This window comes from Muntiacus reevesi, chromosome 11 (assembly GCF_963930625.1).
Source record: "Muntiacus reevesi chromosome 11, mMunRee1.1, whole genome shotgun sequence".
Taxonomy (NCBI): Eukaryota; Metazoa; Chordata; class Mammalia; order Artiodactyla; family Cervidae; genus Muntiacus; species Muntiacus reevesi.
Genome location: NC_089259.1, coordinates 32,570,166 through 32,586,149, shown reverse-complemented (window position 1 = coordinate 32,586,149; position 15,984 = coordinate 32,570,166). Strand labels below are relative to the sequence as shown.

At 41.9% G+C, this 15,984-nt stretch overlaps 1 protein-coding gene across 1 annotated transcript in view; it reads right to left on the bottom strand.

Annotated features, from left to right (window-relative positions):
• Positions 1–15,984, bottom strand: part of SACS (sacsin molecular chaperone) — a 77,610-nt gene that overhangs the window by 60,920 nt on the left and 706 nt on the right. Inside the window, exon 2 of the mRNA XM_065902267.1 lies at positions 694–1,197. Within this exon, the coding sequence (XP_065758339.1) occupies positions 694–713 (20 nt within the window). The 5' untranslated portion in view covers positions 714–1,197. The remainder of the gene's footprint in view (positions 1–693; positions 1,198–15,984) is intronic.

The following is a 15,984-nucleotide window of genomic DNA, read 5'->3' as shown; positions in this document are numbered from 1 at the left end:
AAGTTCTTTTATTCGTCGATGTCATCGGATGTGAGGACTTACCTGGTCTCTATGGCCCTAACTTTCCGATTATTGAACACACTATTTGAATACAGCCATCAAAAATCAATCAGAGAATTTTGTTTTAAGAAAAAAGGAAAACAGAGAAATTTAAGGGGTAATTCTACATATCACTGATACTATCTATTTTTGCGTATACCCTCAAGCTTACAAAATAGGTTCCTATAAAATAGCAACTAAATTTGTGGAAAGGAGCAAATGTTATCTTTTATCTTCATAGTTTATAAAGGAAAAGCAGAAAGTCCTCTCTCTCCTCTCAGCTTATCTGATACAATGCCAAGTACTTGACAGTTGTTATTTAATATTTTCCAAAAATCACAGGCCAGTGGAAGGCACCCATACATACATTTTATGAGGGAGAAAACAGGACACATTGAGTCAATTGTCCACGGTAAGAGCCACACCAGGAAACAGAACACAGAACCATCTGGGAAATGAAAGGAGTGATTGCCACCCCACAGTACAAGGATCACCCACACAATCCCCACTAGAACCAACATGTCTGGGGTTGATTCACTTTCACCTTGAGAGAGCTTCCCTCTGTTTTTGCCAACGTATGTCTCCTATGGGAAAACCCAGCAAGCCTTGAATCTCAGTGCAAAGTGCCGTAATTTAAAACATTCACTCATTTACCTATTATCCTGGGTCTCCATTATCACTTGTCCCGGAATATCTGTCTGGGAAAACCATGAAAATATTTTTCCTCCTTCCAAGTTGCTCCTGTAAGCGTGGACGCCAGTCCAGCTCGCCTGGCTGGCAGAAGGGCTGTTTTCCCCTCAACATCCATTCATCATCTGATGGGGGAAAGCATCGCCGTGTTCGGTGTTGGCGCTCCTCACAGCAGGGCTGTCCCGTCCGTGTCGCCTCCCTGGGTTACGCCTGCTGATCAGCAGCCCACGAGCCTTCTCCAGGTAAAATTGATCAGCTAATGGGTTCTGGCTTTTCCCCAAAGCAAAGAGGAGCTATTTTCATCTGAGAACCTTCTGTATTTCTTTCTGCAGGAGGTGGGGAAGATGTTGTGGATGTTCTTGGGCCCCGTGATCCTCGCCCTCATCTCAGCAGATGTACGATACTCCCTGGCGAGCGCCCGTCTCCTTGCTCTGGTGACACCTGCATCTTGGTATCACTTCTGGAATCCTGAAAGAAAACCAAGGAAGGGTTAAAAAAGGAGTAGGGGAAAGTCCTCCCAGTAAAGGCACAGATGAGGCAGCTCCTCGTGGCCGACAGCCACGGTGCTGAGCTCCAGGGACTTTCTAATTATAAGCTGCTGGTTGTGTCGGAGCCCTGCCTAGGAGCATGGCACCTGGTCTCCACTCACCACCGGCAGACACACATCATAACCACACATGGCCGTCACTATAAATAAAAACACGCCTACTTAACTTAGTTCCATGTTCTCACTCCTCATCCCCCCAGCATTTCTCCTCATCCCTCCAGTTCCCTGGCTTCTTCCAAGTGGAATATGTGCTTCGCACAATGTACCTTTTCTCAGGAACAGCACCCCAAGACCCAAGCCTGTGACTTTATACATTATAACTCACATCTGAAAATGAAACATCTATGCTTAATAAAAAAAGAATATTTTACTAGCAATATACTTAAGAACCATGGGTGCCTGCAACAGCCTAACACGTTAAGAAATAAACCAGAAGGGAAAAAAAATGACAAACTTTGACAACCAGGCTAAGTCAGAGGGATGCATGAGACTGAATTTTCTACCCACTCCTGCAAGTATCATGGTTACAAATCCTTTATAATATCCAAGGCACCCTCTTAGACATGATGGCATTTCTTTGGGGGAGACAGCTGTGTGAAAGCAGGAACCTTTCACACACCTGTGAAACACCAACCTAAGAAACACCAACTCTGCCAGTGGTGAGGTGAGACCAGGTGCCATGTTCCTAGGCAGGGCTCCGATGCAACCAGCAGTTTATAATTAGAAAGTCCCTGGAGCTCAGAACCACGAGCTTAGAAACACGGAGCTAAGTGGTGGTGTTTCAGATGCTCGACTAGGAAGTGAGGGGCAGAAAACAAGAAAACCAGCTGCTGACTTATTCTGTTTTTGCTACCCAGCAATGTTGCCTTGTAGACAAAAGTAATGTAGAGATCATAATCTAAGCTATATTTAGATCACTATAGATTCTTGGATTCATGAAAATCCGGGGAAGAAACTGAAGACTCTCTGAAAATTCTTCCCCAAACACTTCCCTAGTGACTTGGTATCATAAAAATATCCCTGGGTGCCATGAGTGAGTGAGATTAATGGAAACAAACCCATCCAAAATCTTATTCCTCTTTTATATGAAATCGTATATCAAATGGGCTTCCCTTGTGGCTCAGCTAGTAAAGAATCTGCCTGCAATGCAGGAGACCTGGGTTCAATCCCTGGGTTGGGAAGATCCCCTGGAGAAGGGAAAGGCTACCCACTCCAGTATTCTGGCCTGGAGAATTCCATGGACTGTATAGTCCATGGGGTTGCAGAGTCAGACACAACTAAGTGACTTTCACTATATATCAAATATTTTGTCTGCCACCTGTCAAGAAAGAGAATAATTCTAGACTTTAAGTTAAAATTTAAGAACTAAAACTAAACTAAGGAATTGTAGTCACAAGAGAGTGAAAGCTTTTCATATGATAGTGGATTTTAAAAATTGAATTCTCCAGTTTGAAGTGTTCAGATTCAAAGCAGTTGTGTATAATAAAGCAGAAGAACAGGATTGGTTTCTTTATCTGTAAAACGAGAGAACTGGAATGTGTTGATATCAACATTATCAAAGTTATCAACACCTCTAAAATTCTATCATTCTAGATACATATACATTCTTTGAACTCATCAACAGTTGTGAGAATTGGAATTAATCCAAATATATCTTTTAAATACAAAAAAAAATTGTCAGTGAAAATGTCCTTTTAAAGATAACTGTAAAATATGAGTGTATTGTTGAAGAGATGCAGGCTTTATATGGATGTTTATGGTAAAATAAGAGCCTCTGAGAGAAACCTGGAATGGCTTATGCTTGGAGCAAGACCTTCTTCAAGACTTTGCCTGCAGCCCGTGAGGCGTGTCCAAGCAGGAGGTCCTGCCTCCCTGAGAATGTTAGCTGGAAATAGGAGAATTGCTGTGAGTGGACCACTGTGTATTCATGCTCACCAACTCCACTGCTTCTGTTGCTAGTTCCAGCTTGTTCCACCTCTTAGAATACATGTTCTGTCATCTGGGGCTTCCCTGGTGGCTCAGATGGTAAAGAATCCACCTGCAGTGTGGGAGACCTGGGTTCGATCCCTGGGTTGGGAAGATCCCCTGGAGAAGGGAAAGGCTACCCACTCAAGTATTCTGGCCTGGAGAATTCCATGGACTGTATAGTCCATGGGGTTGCAAAGAGTCAGACACAACTGAGAGACTATCATTTTCATTTTCTGTCATCTGGGATGTTAACTAACCTCGTATCACCCGGCACATTTGATAAACTTGCTAAACAACAAAGAACCTCATGGCAAATTATTATAACTTTCCTCCAGATGGACAATGGATCATCATTACAAAAAAAAAGAAAAAAACAATCAGTCGTTTTTCCTAAATAACTCTGAGCTGTAATGAATGCACATCACACACTTTTTTTGCCATCATTTCTAGCAGGATACAGCGACTTTCCCCAGCATATTATTATGGTCAGGATACCGTCTTTCTCCTGACCCCTACTGAGCTGCCATCTGAACGGTTTTGTCGAAGGGAGAAAGGCACTGAAGATGTGCACCCATGGCACATCTGGACCTATGGATGTGCACCCATGCTGGGACCTAAGGACCACCACGTCCTAACCACTCATGACCGCTCGCTAGCAATCCCATCTTCAGTTTTAGTATCACTTCTGTTATGAACATCTGACCCACAATTTGGAATTCCAGAAACTATTTCCCTTTTTTTGGACACTGAAGCATTTGTGCATGTGTGTGCCCAGGACTTGTCTTACTCCCTGATTATTCAAAGCTCATCCTCTGTGGCTGAACAACTATACTTGCTAGTGACCATGCAAGTGGGTTAGAGAAGGCAGTGAACTGCCTGGGACATCAGTTTCCCAAATGGTAGTCACAAATTATAGTCATTTCATAATGTTTCTCATATCTGAGATGAAGCATACCATTCTGAGGATCTTTGGCCTACTATGTATCACCTCTTTGATTATTTACTTAATGTTTTTCTTTCTTAAAATAACCCTCTACTTAAATAAATGTATTATAAAAGGAAACTTTCCACCCACAATATAAATGGAAACCCAGTACCACTTTCCACAAATAGAGGGTAGCTCTAAAAATAAAAAGGAACACAAAAGGAATCTTATTAAATTCTGGTTGAAAGCAAGTGCCCACGAAAAACACTGAGGCTTTGACTTGCTCCTTCTTAATAGAGGGGGTTTTGTAGATTTATGGGACATTTACTGCCTTCAATAATTTCATTCAGGAAAATGAATGACTGAAAATTAAGTATCCATTTCAAGACTTTAAAAAAAAGATTATGGGGATAAATCCAAAGAAAATAAGATTGAGAGTAGATAAGAGTAGAATTAACAAAATAGAAAACAAAGATACAATGGAAAGTGAGCTATTTTAAAAGTCTAATAAAATTGGCCAGTTTGCAGTAAGACTGATCAAGTTAAAATAAGTAATATACATAATACATACATCTATATAGGGATGAAAATGGGATGCATCAGGAATTTAAAAGATAACAGAATATTATTTTTTTAATTTCATTTATTTATTTATTTTTGCTCATGCCCATGTGGCTTACAAGATCTTACATCTCCTACCAGGAAGTGGCTACATTCTGTGCTTCCCAGGTGGCGCTAGTGGTAGAGAACCTGCCTGCCAATGCAGGAGGTGCAAGAGACATGGGTTCGATCCCTGAGTCAGGAAGATCCCCTGGAGTAGGGAATGGCAACCCACTCCAGTATTCTTGACTGGAAAATCCCATAGACAAGAGGAGCCTGTCCGGCTACAGTCCATGGGGTCCTACAGTCCATGGGGTCACAAAGAGTCGGACATGACTGAAGTGACTTAGCACGTCACCAGGAATTGAATTCAGACCCTCGGCAGTGAAAGTGCAGAGTCCTAACCACTGGACCACCGGGGAATCCCTTAAAAGTAACTCTAAGGTAATGAATTTTCAAACTTTGAAAACAGACAAATTATTAGAAAAATACAAAGTACCAGACAAATTCAAGAAACAAGTCAATCCAAAATAGTTTCATTCACTGATATTTAAAATCTCTCCAAAGGGAAAACATTAGGCTAGATGATTTTACTGGAAAGATGTACCAAATATTCAATAAGCAAGGTAACTCTAAAACAACAAAGTCTACCAGAAAACATAAAAATAGACAATATGCCCAAATAATGTCATCTGTCTGATAATATTCCCAAATCCAGTTATCTAAACCAGATTGGCACAGTATGCAAAAGGAAAATTACTGGCCAATGTCACTCATAAACACAGATACAAAAATTCTAAATAGATATTAGCAAGCTGAATGCAGCATATATAGTATAATAATACAAGATAATAGTCTATGACCAAATTGATTGGACTTATCAGAGGATCAAATTCCATACCCATTAAAGACCTTCTGTCAAATAGGAAAAAAAACAAAAAACATTTAGTAAAGAGGAAACAGATGGGAACTTCTTAATGAGCAAACCTCACACTGGGCTATCTCTGTGTCTAGTAAACATTTCACTGGACAGGAGGTGGGGGGAATCATCACCTTTCACAGGTGGGACATTCAAAAAGTATTTCAGACAAGTCAACAAATTTAATGATAGAGTTGATCCAGATTACTGATAGAAGTTCAACTGTATTTCTACATACCAGTAAAAGTTTTTTGAAGGTATTTTTAGAGACAACCATTTATAATATCAAGGGAAAAAAAGTTACCTTGGAATAATTATAACAAAAAACTTGTATAAAAATTTTAGGTAGAAAATATATAAACTTGAACAAAAGACACCCTTTAAAAATGGTGATATGTACATGATACAGGGCAGGAAGGCTCAATATCACTGAAATGTCCCCTCTTCTCCAATTGGTCTTTTAATTCAAAGACATTCCAATCAAAATCCCAACAACCTTTCAAAATAAAATTTGAAATTCTAAAAGTTCTATGGGAAAACAAGGGGATAAGAATAAAGACAGTCCTTCAGAAGTATGAGGGGAAAGATTTGCTTTGCTAAATAGCAAACTGTAAAAAAAAACTGTAATACCTGAGTTGGTAAGATATTCAAACAGAAACAATCAAAAGGTATAAAGCTCAGAAACAGATCCTTGCGTTAATGGAGACTTGATACGTGACAGAGGTGTTGGTAGAGCACAGTGGGGAAAGCTGGACCATTCAAGAAATGTTACTGGGACAAGTGCTTACCCACCTGGAAACAGAAATGTATTTGAACCTCAGAGTGCACACAAGTATCAATTCCAGGGGATTAAGGGCATAAGTGAGACAATCACACCGTAAAGTTTCTAGGAAGAAATATAACCCAATATCCTCATGACCTCAGGGTAGAAATGAACTCTATAAACAGAAGATAGAAAGCACGAACCACAGAAGAAAAAGATGACTACATTCAAACCACATTAAAAAGATGAACACCTCAAGCTACATACATCAGGAGAACATACTTGCCACACAGATAATCAACAGAGAACTCTTGAAAATAAAAAAGAAACTACCTCAAAGGAAAGTGGGCAAAAGAGTCTAATTTATACATACTCTTTTGCATGCATAGTATTTCCATTTAATAATGGTAAAAATTAAACATCTACTATATTGTGTCTCCAGCATGAGATAATGTTGAAAATACATTTATAACATGATAGAGTAGTACATAATGACATCTTTGTTTGAAGTAATATCTTTAATCTTTCATTTATTATCATAATAGCTGTTCATTAAGAATGAGGTACAGATGGACTAATAGACTCAAAATAGCAAGGTTTTTAAAAAGAGGAAAGAAAGGGGAGGGGAGGCAAGCAGAGAAGAGATTTGCAGAAAGGGTCACCCTTGCATTGCAACCTCATTTTATTGCCTTTGTGAGGAGCATCTATTCCTTCCCTAAACACCACTCATGACCTCTCTTCTTATCAAGGTATGCACCCAAGGCCTTGTGAAACTTCCCTGAGAACTTACTCCCCAAGCATTCAAAGTATTCCTCAGGGTTCCCAAGTCCCCCTCAGTACCAATAGATCTTTCTTCATTCATATGAAATTCTGCACATGGTATTTAAATAATACTATTTATTTAATAGCATTAAATAGGGGAGAAAAGTTTGCTACCTCCAACTGTATCTCTTTGGCCTGAGAATGAATTTGGGCTGATAAGCCACATAGATGGACCTGGAGGTTATCATACTAAGTGAAGTAAGTCAGAAAGGAAAAGACAAATACCGTATGACATCACTTATATGTGGAATCTAAAATGTCACACAAGTGAACTTATTTACGAAACAGACTGATAGATGTAGAGAACAGACCTGTGGTTGTTAACAGGAAGGGCAGTCAGGGAGGGATGGACTGGGAGTTTTGGGGTTAGTAGATGCAAACTAGGACTTCCCTCATAGCTCAGTCGGTAAAGAATCTGTCTGCAATGCTGGAGACCTGGTTTCGATTTCTGGGTCGGGAAGATCCTCTGGAGAAGCAAATGGCAACCCACTCTAGTATTCTCACCTGGAGAATCCCATGGACAGAGGAGCATGGCAGGCATTCATGGGATCACAGTTGTTGGACATGATTTAGCAACTAAATCACCACAGATGCAAACCATTATATATAGGCTGGATAAACTACAAGGTCCTACTGTGATATACATATATATATACATATATATATATATATATAAAATATCTTGTGATAAACCATGATGGAAAAGAAGATGAAAAAAAAAATATATATATATATATACATATTTATGTATGTATAATTGAATCACTTTATCACCTAAGGACTGATTTCCCTTAGGATTGACTAGTTGGATCTCCTTACAGTCCAAGGGCCTCGCAAGAATCTTCTCCAACAACACAGTTCAAAAGCATCAATTCTTTGGCGCTCAGCTTTCTCTATGGTCCTTCTTTCACATCCACACATGACTACTGGAAAATTTAGGCTGATGCTTTGTAAGGCCCCAAAGACTCAGGAAGAAGCTCTGACCTTCTCAGAAACTATCTAAAGGAACGCAGAGCGTCCATTCCAGGATGGGCCATCACCGTGCAGAACTGTGGTATGTACTAGGCACATGGACAGGGAGGACCCTGCAGAGTCTGTCTGCTGCAGTTCACCCATGTCCCATTGTCGCTGCCTGGTCCAGCAAACAGCTGTTTACCAACGTTTGCCTTCCTATCTTTGGGTCAGTTGCCTTCCTCCCCTTTGAAGTCCCAAACCACTACTGCCATTACCCTGTCTTTAGCTGAAGATGGTACTTAAGTTGAGGGCTCTGGCCATTTCAGTGAACTATTCAGTTCCTGGGTCTCTCCATGTATCTGTGTTAGTCACTCAATCGTGTCTGACTCTTTGCGACCCCATGAACCATAGCCCGCCAGGCTCCTCTGTCCATAGGATTTTCTAGTCAAGACTACTGGAATGGGCTGCCATTTCCTTCTTTAGGGGATCCTCCCAACCCAGGGATTGAACCTGGGTCTCCTGCATTGCAGGCAGATTCTTTACCATCTGAGCCAGACTCCTTAATAAAATTTTGTTTGATTTTCTCACCTTAATCCTCAGACAAAGCAGCAGAACTTAGAAGGTAGACGAAAATTTCTTCCATATAGTTTCCTCATTTTACAGGTTAAGACACCAAAGCTAAAAGAGGTTAGAGGCTGTGCCCTACACCCTATGGGCAAGGAGAAGGGGACAAGATGACACATGTCCTCAGGACCTGTCAATGTTGGTTTACTGAGACATTAGCTCTGCAGGTGGGGTGTGAGGCAGCAAGTGAGTCACACCTTCAAGAGCATCTGGGGACACCAGGAAGTAACCCAGCCCCAGCAGACCTCTCCGCCCCAGGTAGGGGATTTTAACAATAAACCAGGCTACTTTCACAGAATAACACTGAAAAACATAGAGCACATCAACATTTACAAAGCCTTTGTTACATATTACTTTACTTATTCTCATGACTACTTTGTGCAATCCAAGATCAAAATATATAGACAAAAGAAATATTAAAATGTCTTAATTCTCAGTATGTGATTCACACACACACACTCACACCTTTATTCAGTTCAACAAATATCCATTTCTTGGTGTGCGGTGGCCAAACAGATAAATGAACACATCTCTTCCTATAATTAAGTGTACGTGTGTGTGTGTGTGTGTTAGTCGTTCAGTTATGTCTGATTCTTTGTGACCCCACGGACTGTAGCCCACCAGGCTTCTCTGTCTGTGGGATTCTCCAGGCAAGAATACTAGAGTGGATTGCCATTCCCTTCTCCAAATTAAGTGTATATTTATTGCTATTTCATCCTTATTGTTTTAAACTACAGAAATGTTTTGTTCCTTGCTGCCTACCACTATATGGGAATTTTATACCCTATGCTTAATGTTTCTATTGTATATAAATCTCCATCTGATAATGAATCCATTTCTGAGTGCTTCAGTATACCACACGTTTACTTCTATAAATCCTTTACAATGACAATACATGGAAGATAAAAGCTACTAGCCTTTCTTATGGCATCTAATATGATTGAACAGCAGTCTAATGCAATTTTAAACATAAGAAATATAAACATTCAAACTATCCATACTAATAAATTTGACAGTTCCTCAATAAGAAAAATCAGATTAATCATGACATGTTAAATCTAGGATTTTTTTTTTTTTTACTGCTTTCACGATAACTTTGTCTTTATTTCATTAACATGGTCAAGAATATTAGAATATCCTAAATTCTGAATACAGTGGAAATGTTACTGATAGTAAAACTGTAATGTTGTGTGGTAAGATGATCACCTTGCAGAGGTGCAGTGTTTTAATTTGTTAGAGTGATTTCATAGATACTGTCTTGCTTCGGTCTCATAACAGCCTAATGAATTGGTAGGAAATTATTAATTTCATTTTACAGTTAAGGAAATTGGTGTCCAGGAACGTCAAGCACCATCTCAAGGACTTAAACTAAGGCTTTTACTCCATCTCTTACCTTAGTCCTGCTATTGACTGCCTGACACAATAAAGACACTGAACTATCACGTCCTTCTCCGCCCGTACGTTTCCCCAAAGGGGAAGTCAGCTGCCGCTCTCGTATCACTGAAGGTGGAGGCCACGGTTTGGGAATCACATAATCTCTTGTGGCCCGCCTTCCTCACGGTGGGCCAGGACAGTTTGCCCCATGTACGCAGAGTCATCGCAAAGACCGGCCTCAACGACATCTACAAGTACCTGATGAACTGCAGGCCAGTCCCGCACATACGAGACGCCAGTCTTTGCTCATAGAATATTCTCTAACACACGAAGGGACATGACAAGCTCATGGCCTCTGCCCACTGACCCTTGTCCTTCTCTGACGCATCAGGGGCCAAACAGTTGGTAGCCTACAACGGCGATTAGGGAACCGGCCTGGCGGTCGGCCCTGGCCAGCTGTGGAATCCACACATTTGGCCTTGTCGCCCAAAGCCACTGCCCACGGCTAATTCAAGCACAGTGTGTCCATCCAGCTAAAACCCTGCTTTGGCAGCCCGGGCTCTCCCATAGCAGGTGGGGTTGGCACCATATATGATCTCATTCAAGGAGCAGGAAAGAAACATGCCAGCTCCACTTAACCAAGGCGAACATTTCTTTGAGTTGCTCTACTTGAAACAGAAGCAGACCAGACACCCAGGTTTTAAATCATGACCACATGACTGAGGGTCGTGTCTGAGGAAGTGGGGATTTGAGGGGGCCCCTCCGCCTTCACTGTTCTCAACAACCCTGAGCTCTACCTGTCTCAACTGCGCCAGTCTCCCTAGAAACAGTCTTTTCACCCCTTTATAGCAAAGACTCAAGCCAGAAGAGCCTTCAGCGACCTCCTGCAAACAGAACACACATTCCTCTAAAGATGAGAATTAAAAATCAGCATTACTTTTCATCATGCTTGACCAGACACATTCACACACAGCTAAATCCTCTGTGATGTGCTGAAATATTCACCCTTGAAAGTCCCTAATGTTACAGAAACAAGGAGCCAGTGCAGACAGACTCCTGACCCACAGGAGCCTCCACTGGAATTACCCTCGGAATAATAGTATTGCTCGCCTTGCTGTCAGAGCAAAACATGAGTCAGCACAGATTTGAAAAAGGCATCTGTGCGAAACAGAGAAGTCAGATTAATTCACCTTGTAAATCAAGAGCCCAAAATGTAAGACAAAGGAAGAACTACTGTAGAGAAGGTCATGGTCACTACAGCCATTACGTGACCCCAGATAAACATCCCTGAAATGGAATATTTACATAATACGCTTTACAGAGCCCAGACATGGAGTTAAAGGTAACAGATACTTATTATGTAGGGTGTTTGAGAGTGTGTCCTGTGTGCCTGCTCAGTCGTGTCCGACTCTTTGTGACCCCATGGACTGCAGGCTCCTCTGTCCGTGGGGATTCTCCAGGCAAGAGGACTGGAGTGGGTTGCCATTTCCTTCTCCATGGGATCTTTCCAACCCAGGGATTGAACCTGTGTCTTAAGTCTGCTGTACTGCAGGCAGATCTTTACCACTGGCACCACCTGGGAAGCCCTCGTGTGTGTGTGTGTGTGTGTGTGTATGTGTGCAGTTAAAGATTTCCAGTACGTGTGTGTGTGTGTGTGTGTGTGTGTGCAGTTAAAGATTTCCAGTAGAATGTACTCCAGAAAAAATATTGTATATCAAATCTAATAAGAAAAATGTATAAATTATCCCCTCAAGTGTCCCAAGGGTTCTCTTCCGTGTTATACAAACCTTCCTCGTTTTGCAAGGAGGTCCTCCAGAATTGTCTTGTTCACCTTTGCCTCCCCTGGTCAGATGCAAGGCCATGGATACAGAAGGTATTCAATAGAGAATGAATCATTTCATCACTCTGGCCATTTCCAGGTAACAAGAGACATCTATACTTTCACAGTGTGTCTTGAATCTAGCGGATCTAGTCAGCTTTTGGTCCATCAGAGGGCGGAGCTAATTGTTGGAGACAAGGATTTGGAGGGGCTACCACTGGAATAAGCTCCCCGGAGTCTGAGATTGACCTTTAAAAAGTTCAATTATCTTCCAAGTTTATACAAAACTAATATGCCGTATGGGTGAATTATACAGTATGTGAACAATATCTCAATAAAACTGTTACTTTTTTTTAGATTTTTCTTTAATGTGACTATTTTTAAAGTCTTTATTGAATTCATTACAATACTGCTTCTGTTTTATGTTTTGGTGTTTTGGCGAGGATCTTAGCTCCCAGGCCAGAGATGGAACCCACACCACCTGCACTGGAATGTGAAGTCTTAACCACTGGACCACTGGGGAAGTCCCTCAATAAAGCTTTTAAAAATCACATATTAAAAATACATTATATGATTGAAATAGATCTCATTTGATATTATCTAATATTATTATTATCTGACTTTTTGATGAGAAAAGTAATACGCACTCATTCACTGGAAAATCCAAGTTTCTCTAGAAGCCTGGGGGAAGGGACTTTGCCCACCTGACATCTAACAGTGGTGGGGTAAGGTGGGGGGGTACGGTCATTGAGCAATTAGTCCATTTAAGGAGGAGGAAATTGAGCCTCTGTGAGATGAAGCATCAGAGCTAGTCTCACGTGGAGTCAGTTTTAAACCATGTTTATCTGACTCCAAATAAATATATTTAAAATCTTGGGGTTTTTTTTCCCCAGTCATTAGCAGGGCCTCTGGGGAACATGAGGTGACTGGGACACACTCTTCAGGATCAGAACCTTCTTACGATAATCATAGGGTTTAAACCTTTCATAGACAAAAGCTTTAGTCAATAAACCCAGGGAGATGCTTGGCATGTTATACAAAATTGACAAAGATTGGATGTAATTTATATTGTAAGTTTAGAAACCTAACAAATTAGTATCTTTATGCCCAATGAAATGAAATGAAATGTTAGTCACTCAGTTGTGTCCAACTCTTTTTGACCCCATGGACTGTAGCCCACCAGGCTCCTGGGTCCATGGGATTCTCCAGGCAAGAATATTGGAGTGGGTTGCCATTTCCTTCTCCAATGAAGTAACCATTATTTGTCAAGTAAGGTTCTGCTTATATAAGGGTGCCAGATTTAGCAAGTAAAAATATGCCTAGTTAAATCTGAATTTCAAACAAATAATTTTTTTTAGGTTATGTTTATCTTATACAATAGTTTCTGTAATTCCATCTGGTAACCCTATTAGGACTTTTTTAGTGGTTAAATGCATCATTGCGTTAAAAACAAGGAGAAAGACTGAACCTCTATTCATATGGTAAAACAGTGCACAAATTCCAGATGCAGCAAAAATCCAAACTTCTCTCTAGGACTTAGTACTTTAATGAAATAATAAGTTCTAAGAAGTTTAAATGATCACCCATAAAAATATTCAAGCAGCTTTGACTTTTTTTCTTAATGTCATTTCAGAACACGTGAAAAGGCTATGTGAACAGCAGAGCCCATATTTTCTGGACTAGATGACAGACTGGTGGTCTCAGTCAGAGTAGAATACTGAAAACAGACGTTTGTCTGGATGGAACATTGCTGTAAGTAAACCACCAATGAGCCAAACAAGACAGAGAAGCCCTGTGGCATCCTGGGCTTCACATGGCCATGACCTCTGGGTGCCCTGATGCAGGGCCCCACGGTGCAGGAGTCAGTATTCGGGGAGGGAGGCTGATCTCAGTGCTCACTGACGTCCAGCAAGAAAAGCGAAACTGGAGACTGTCCCATCAACCCCCTCTTTCTACAAATCAGGAATGGTTGGGCCTCTACTCTGTCTTAATTTTACATTTAATAATCTGCAAAATGGGCTGCCTGCTTCATAAGGCTGCCGTGAGAATGAAGAGAGGCAGCAAGCATGAAATCGTGGTATTTGATGGAATAATTGTTACAAACTGAGTATGTCAGGCCTTGAAGAAAATGTAAAGATGGTCTACACCATACATCTCACCTCAGAGCTGAGGTGAAATGACTCTCCAGTTAGCACTGAGAGAAGTCAAGGCAGAGGCAGGGCCACGCCCCTGATGCCCAGGCCGTGGCCCTTCCCACTTCCTCCTGTCTCCTGAGGCGCGGGCACAACGGCCCATCCTGACTGCAGTCTGACACAAGGCGCTCAGTGTGGAGTTTCAGGGAGGCAAAGGTGGTGAGGAGAAAGGAGAAAGGCACATAAAATAGAAACTGAAGCAGTCCCAGCACTGGCAGTAGGAAAAGCAGGTTACCACCCTGGTTGTCCACCATCAGAGCCACCATAGGAACTGTTCTCAATTCCAGTTTGGCGCCCTTTACATCATTCACTTAGAGGTCCTCAGTTGGATTCACGGCAAGACTGTCGATGTCCTCAATTCTGCCATCACTCAGGACTTAAAGGGACCTAGGGAAAGGAAACGGGCCCTTCCTCCTCCAGCAGAACACGCCTGTGCCGACATGGAAATGTCTGCATCACTTTTACAAGAGATCCTTCCCTCTGTCTCTCTCAGTCGTGTCCAACTCTCCGCAACCCCATGGACTATAGCCTGCCAGGCTCCTCTATCCGTGGGATCCTCCAGGCACGAATACTGGAATGGGTTGCCATGCCCCCCTCCAGGGGATCTTCCCAACCCAGGGATCAAACCCGTGTTACCTGCACTGGCAGGTGGATTCTTTTACCTACACTGAGCCACCTGGGAAGCCCTAAGGGATCCTTATCAAGTACTGAGTATGTTTTATGTACTCAGAGCTGATTAAGAAGCACCTGGTCAAATGATCATTTCAAAATCCATTCCTTCAGTGACATGGTAGAGAATCCTCTTTAGACTGCTTCCCCAAGGATGGGTGGACAGGTAGCTGGGTGAATTGAATGGGAAAATGACAAAACATCCCCTGAGTAGCTACATCTGTGCCAAGGATGGTGCTGGGTGCCTTCAGACGAACTGCTCATCTCAATCCTAGAAAATTGTGTGAACAACTGCCATCATCTCTAGCATAGGAAGGAAATGAGGCTCGCAGAAGCTGAGGGGGTTTTCAGGGTCTGCAGAGCTGAGATCTGAACCCAGGTCTTCCGAGAACAAACCCAGCATAGAGCAACACGAGATGTACTGATGTAAGCCAACCTTGTCTTAAAGTAAGGCTGTCATGAGGCTTCTCTTCTATCATGTGAAGAACAGAAAACACTGTTTTAATCATGGAAAAGATCTCGAAAACCAAACAAGGAGCCAGGAAGATATGGGAGTATGGTTGGTTTGAAAGAGAAACTGAAGGAGCCTTGACCTCGACAGAAGAGGAGCAGTTTGGCCAGGCAAAAAGCCAGGAAGGTAAAGAAAGGATGAAGGGACGGCCACGAGAGGAAGGAGGACAAGGAACTGGATGTCATTTGTCCGTGATGTGAAAGAAGACTTTGCGGCAAGATTAGGGAAAGACAGCCAGTTGGTCCTGAGTAAAACCAGGAGGACGTGATGCCCATGCACTAACCTAACACATGCCTGGTTATCGATGTATACAGCTTTAAGAAACAACAGGAGCGATCTGCCTTCCAAGTGACAAATAAAATGAGGTTGAGGATCCATCACTCCCATCCGCACTGGAGAAGTCAGAGCTCCCTGGGTTTGTAACTCCAGGGAGCACATGGGGCTGACCTGCATTCCCCCTTTTATCCAAACAGGCTCTCCTCGCACAGGGAAGACAAAGTCATACAAAATTAAAGCCCAAACACTGTCACGTCAGAAGCAAACCCAGCCCTCTTTACCGAGGTATCAA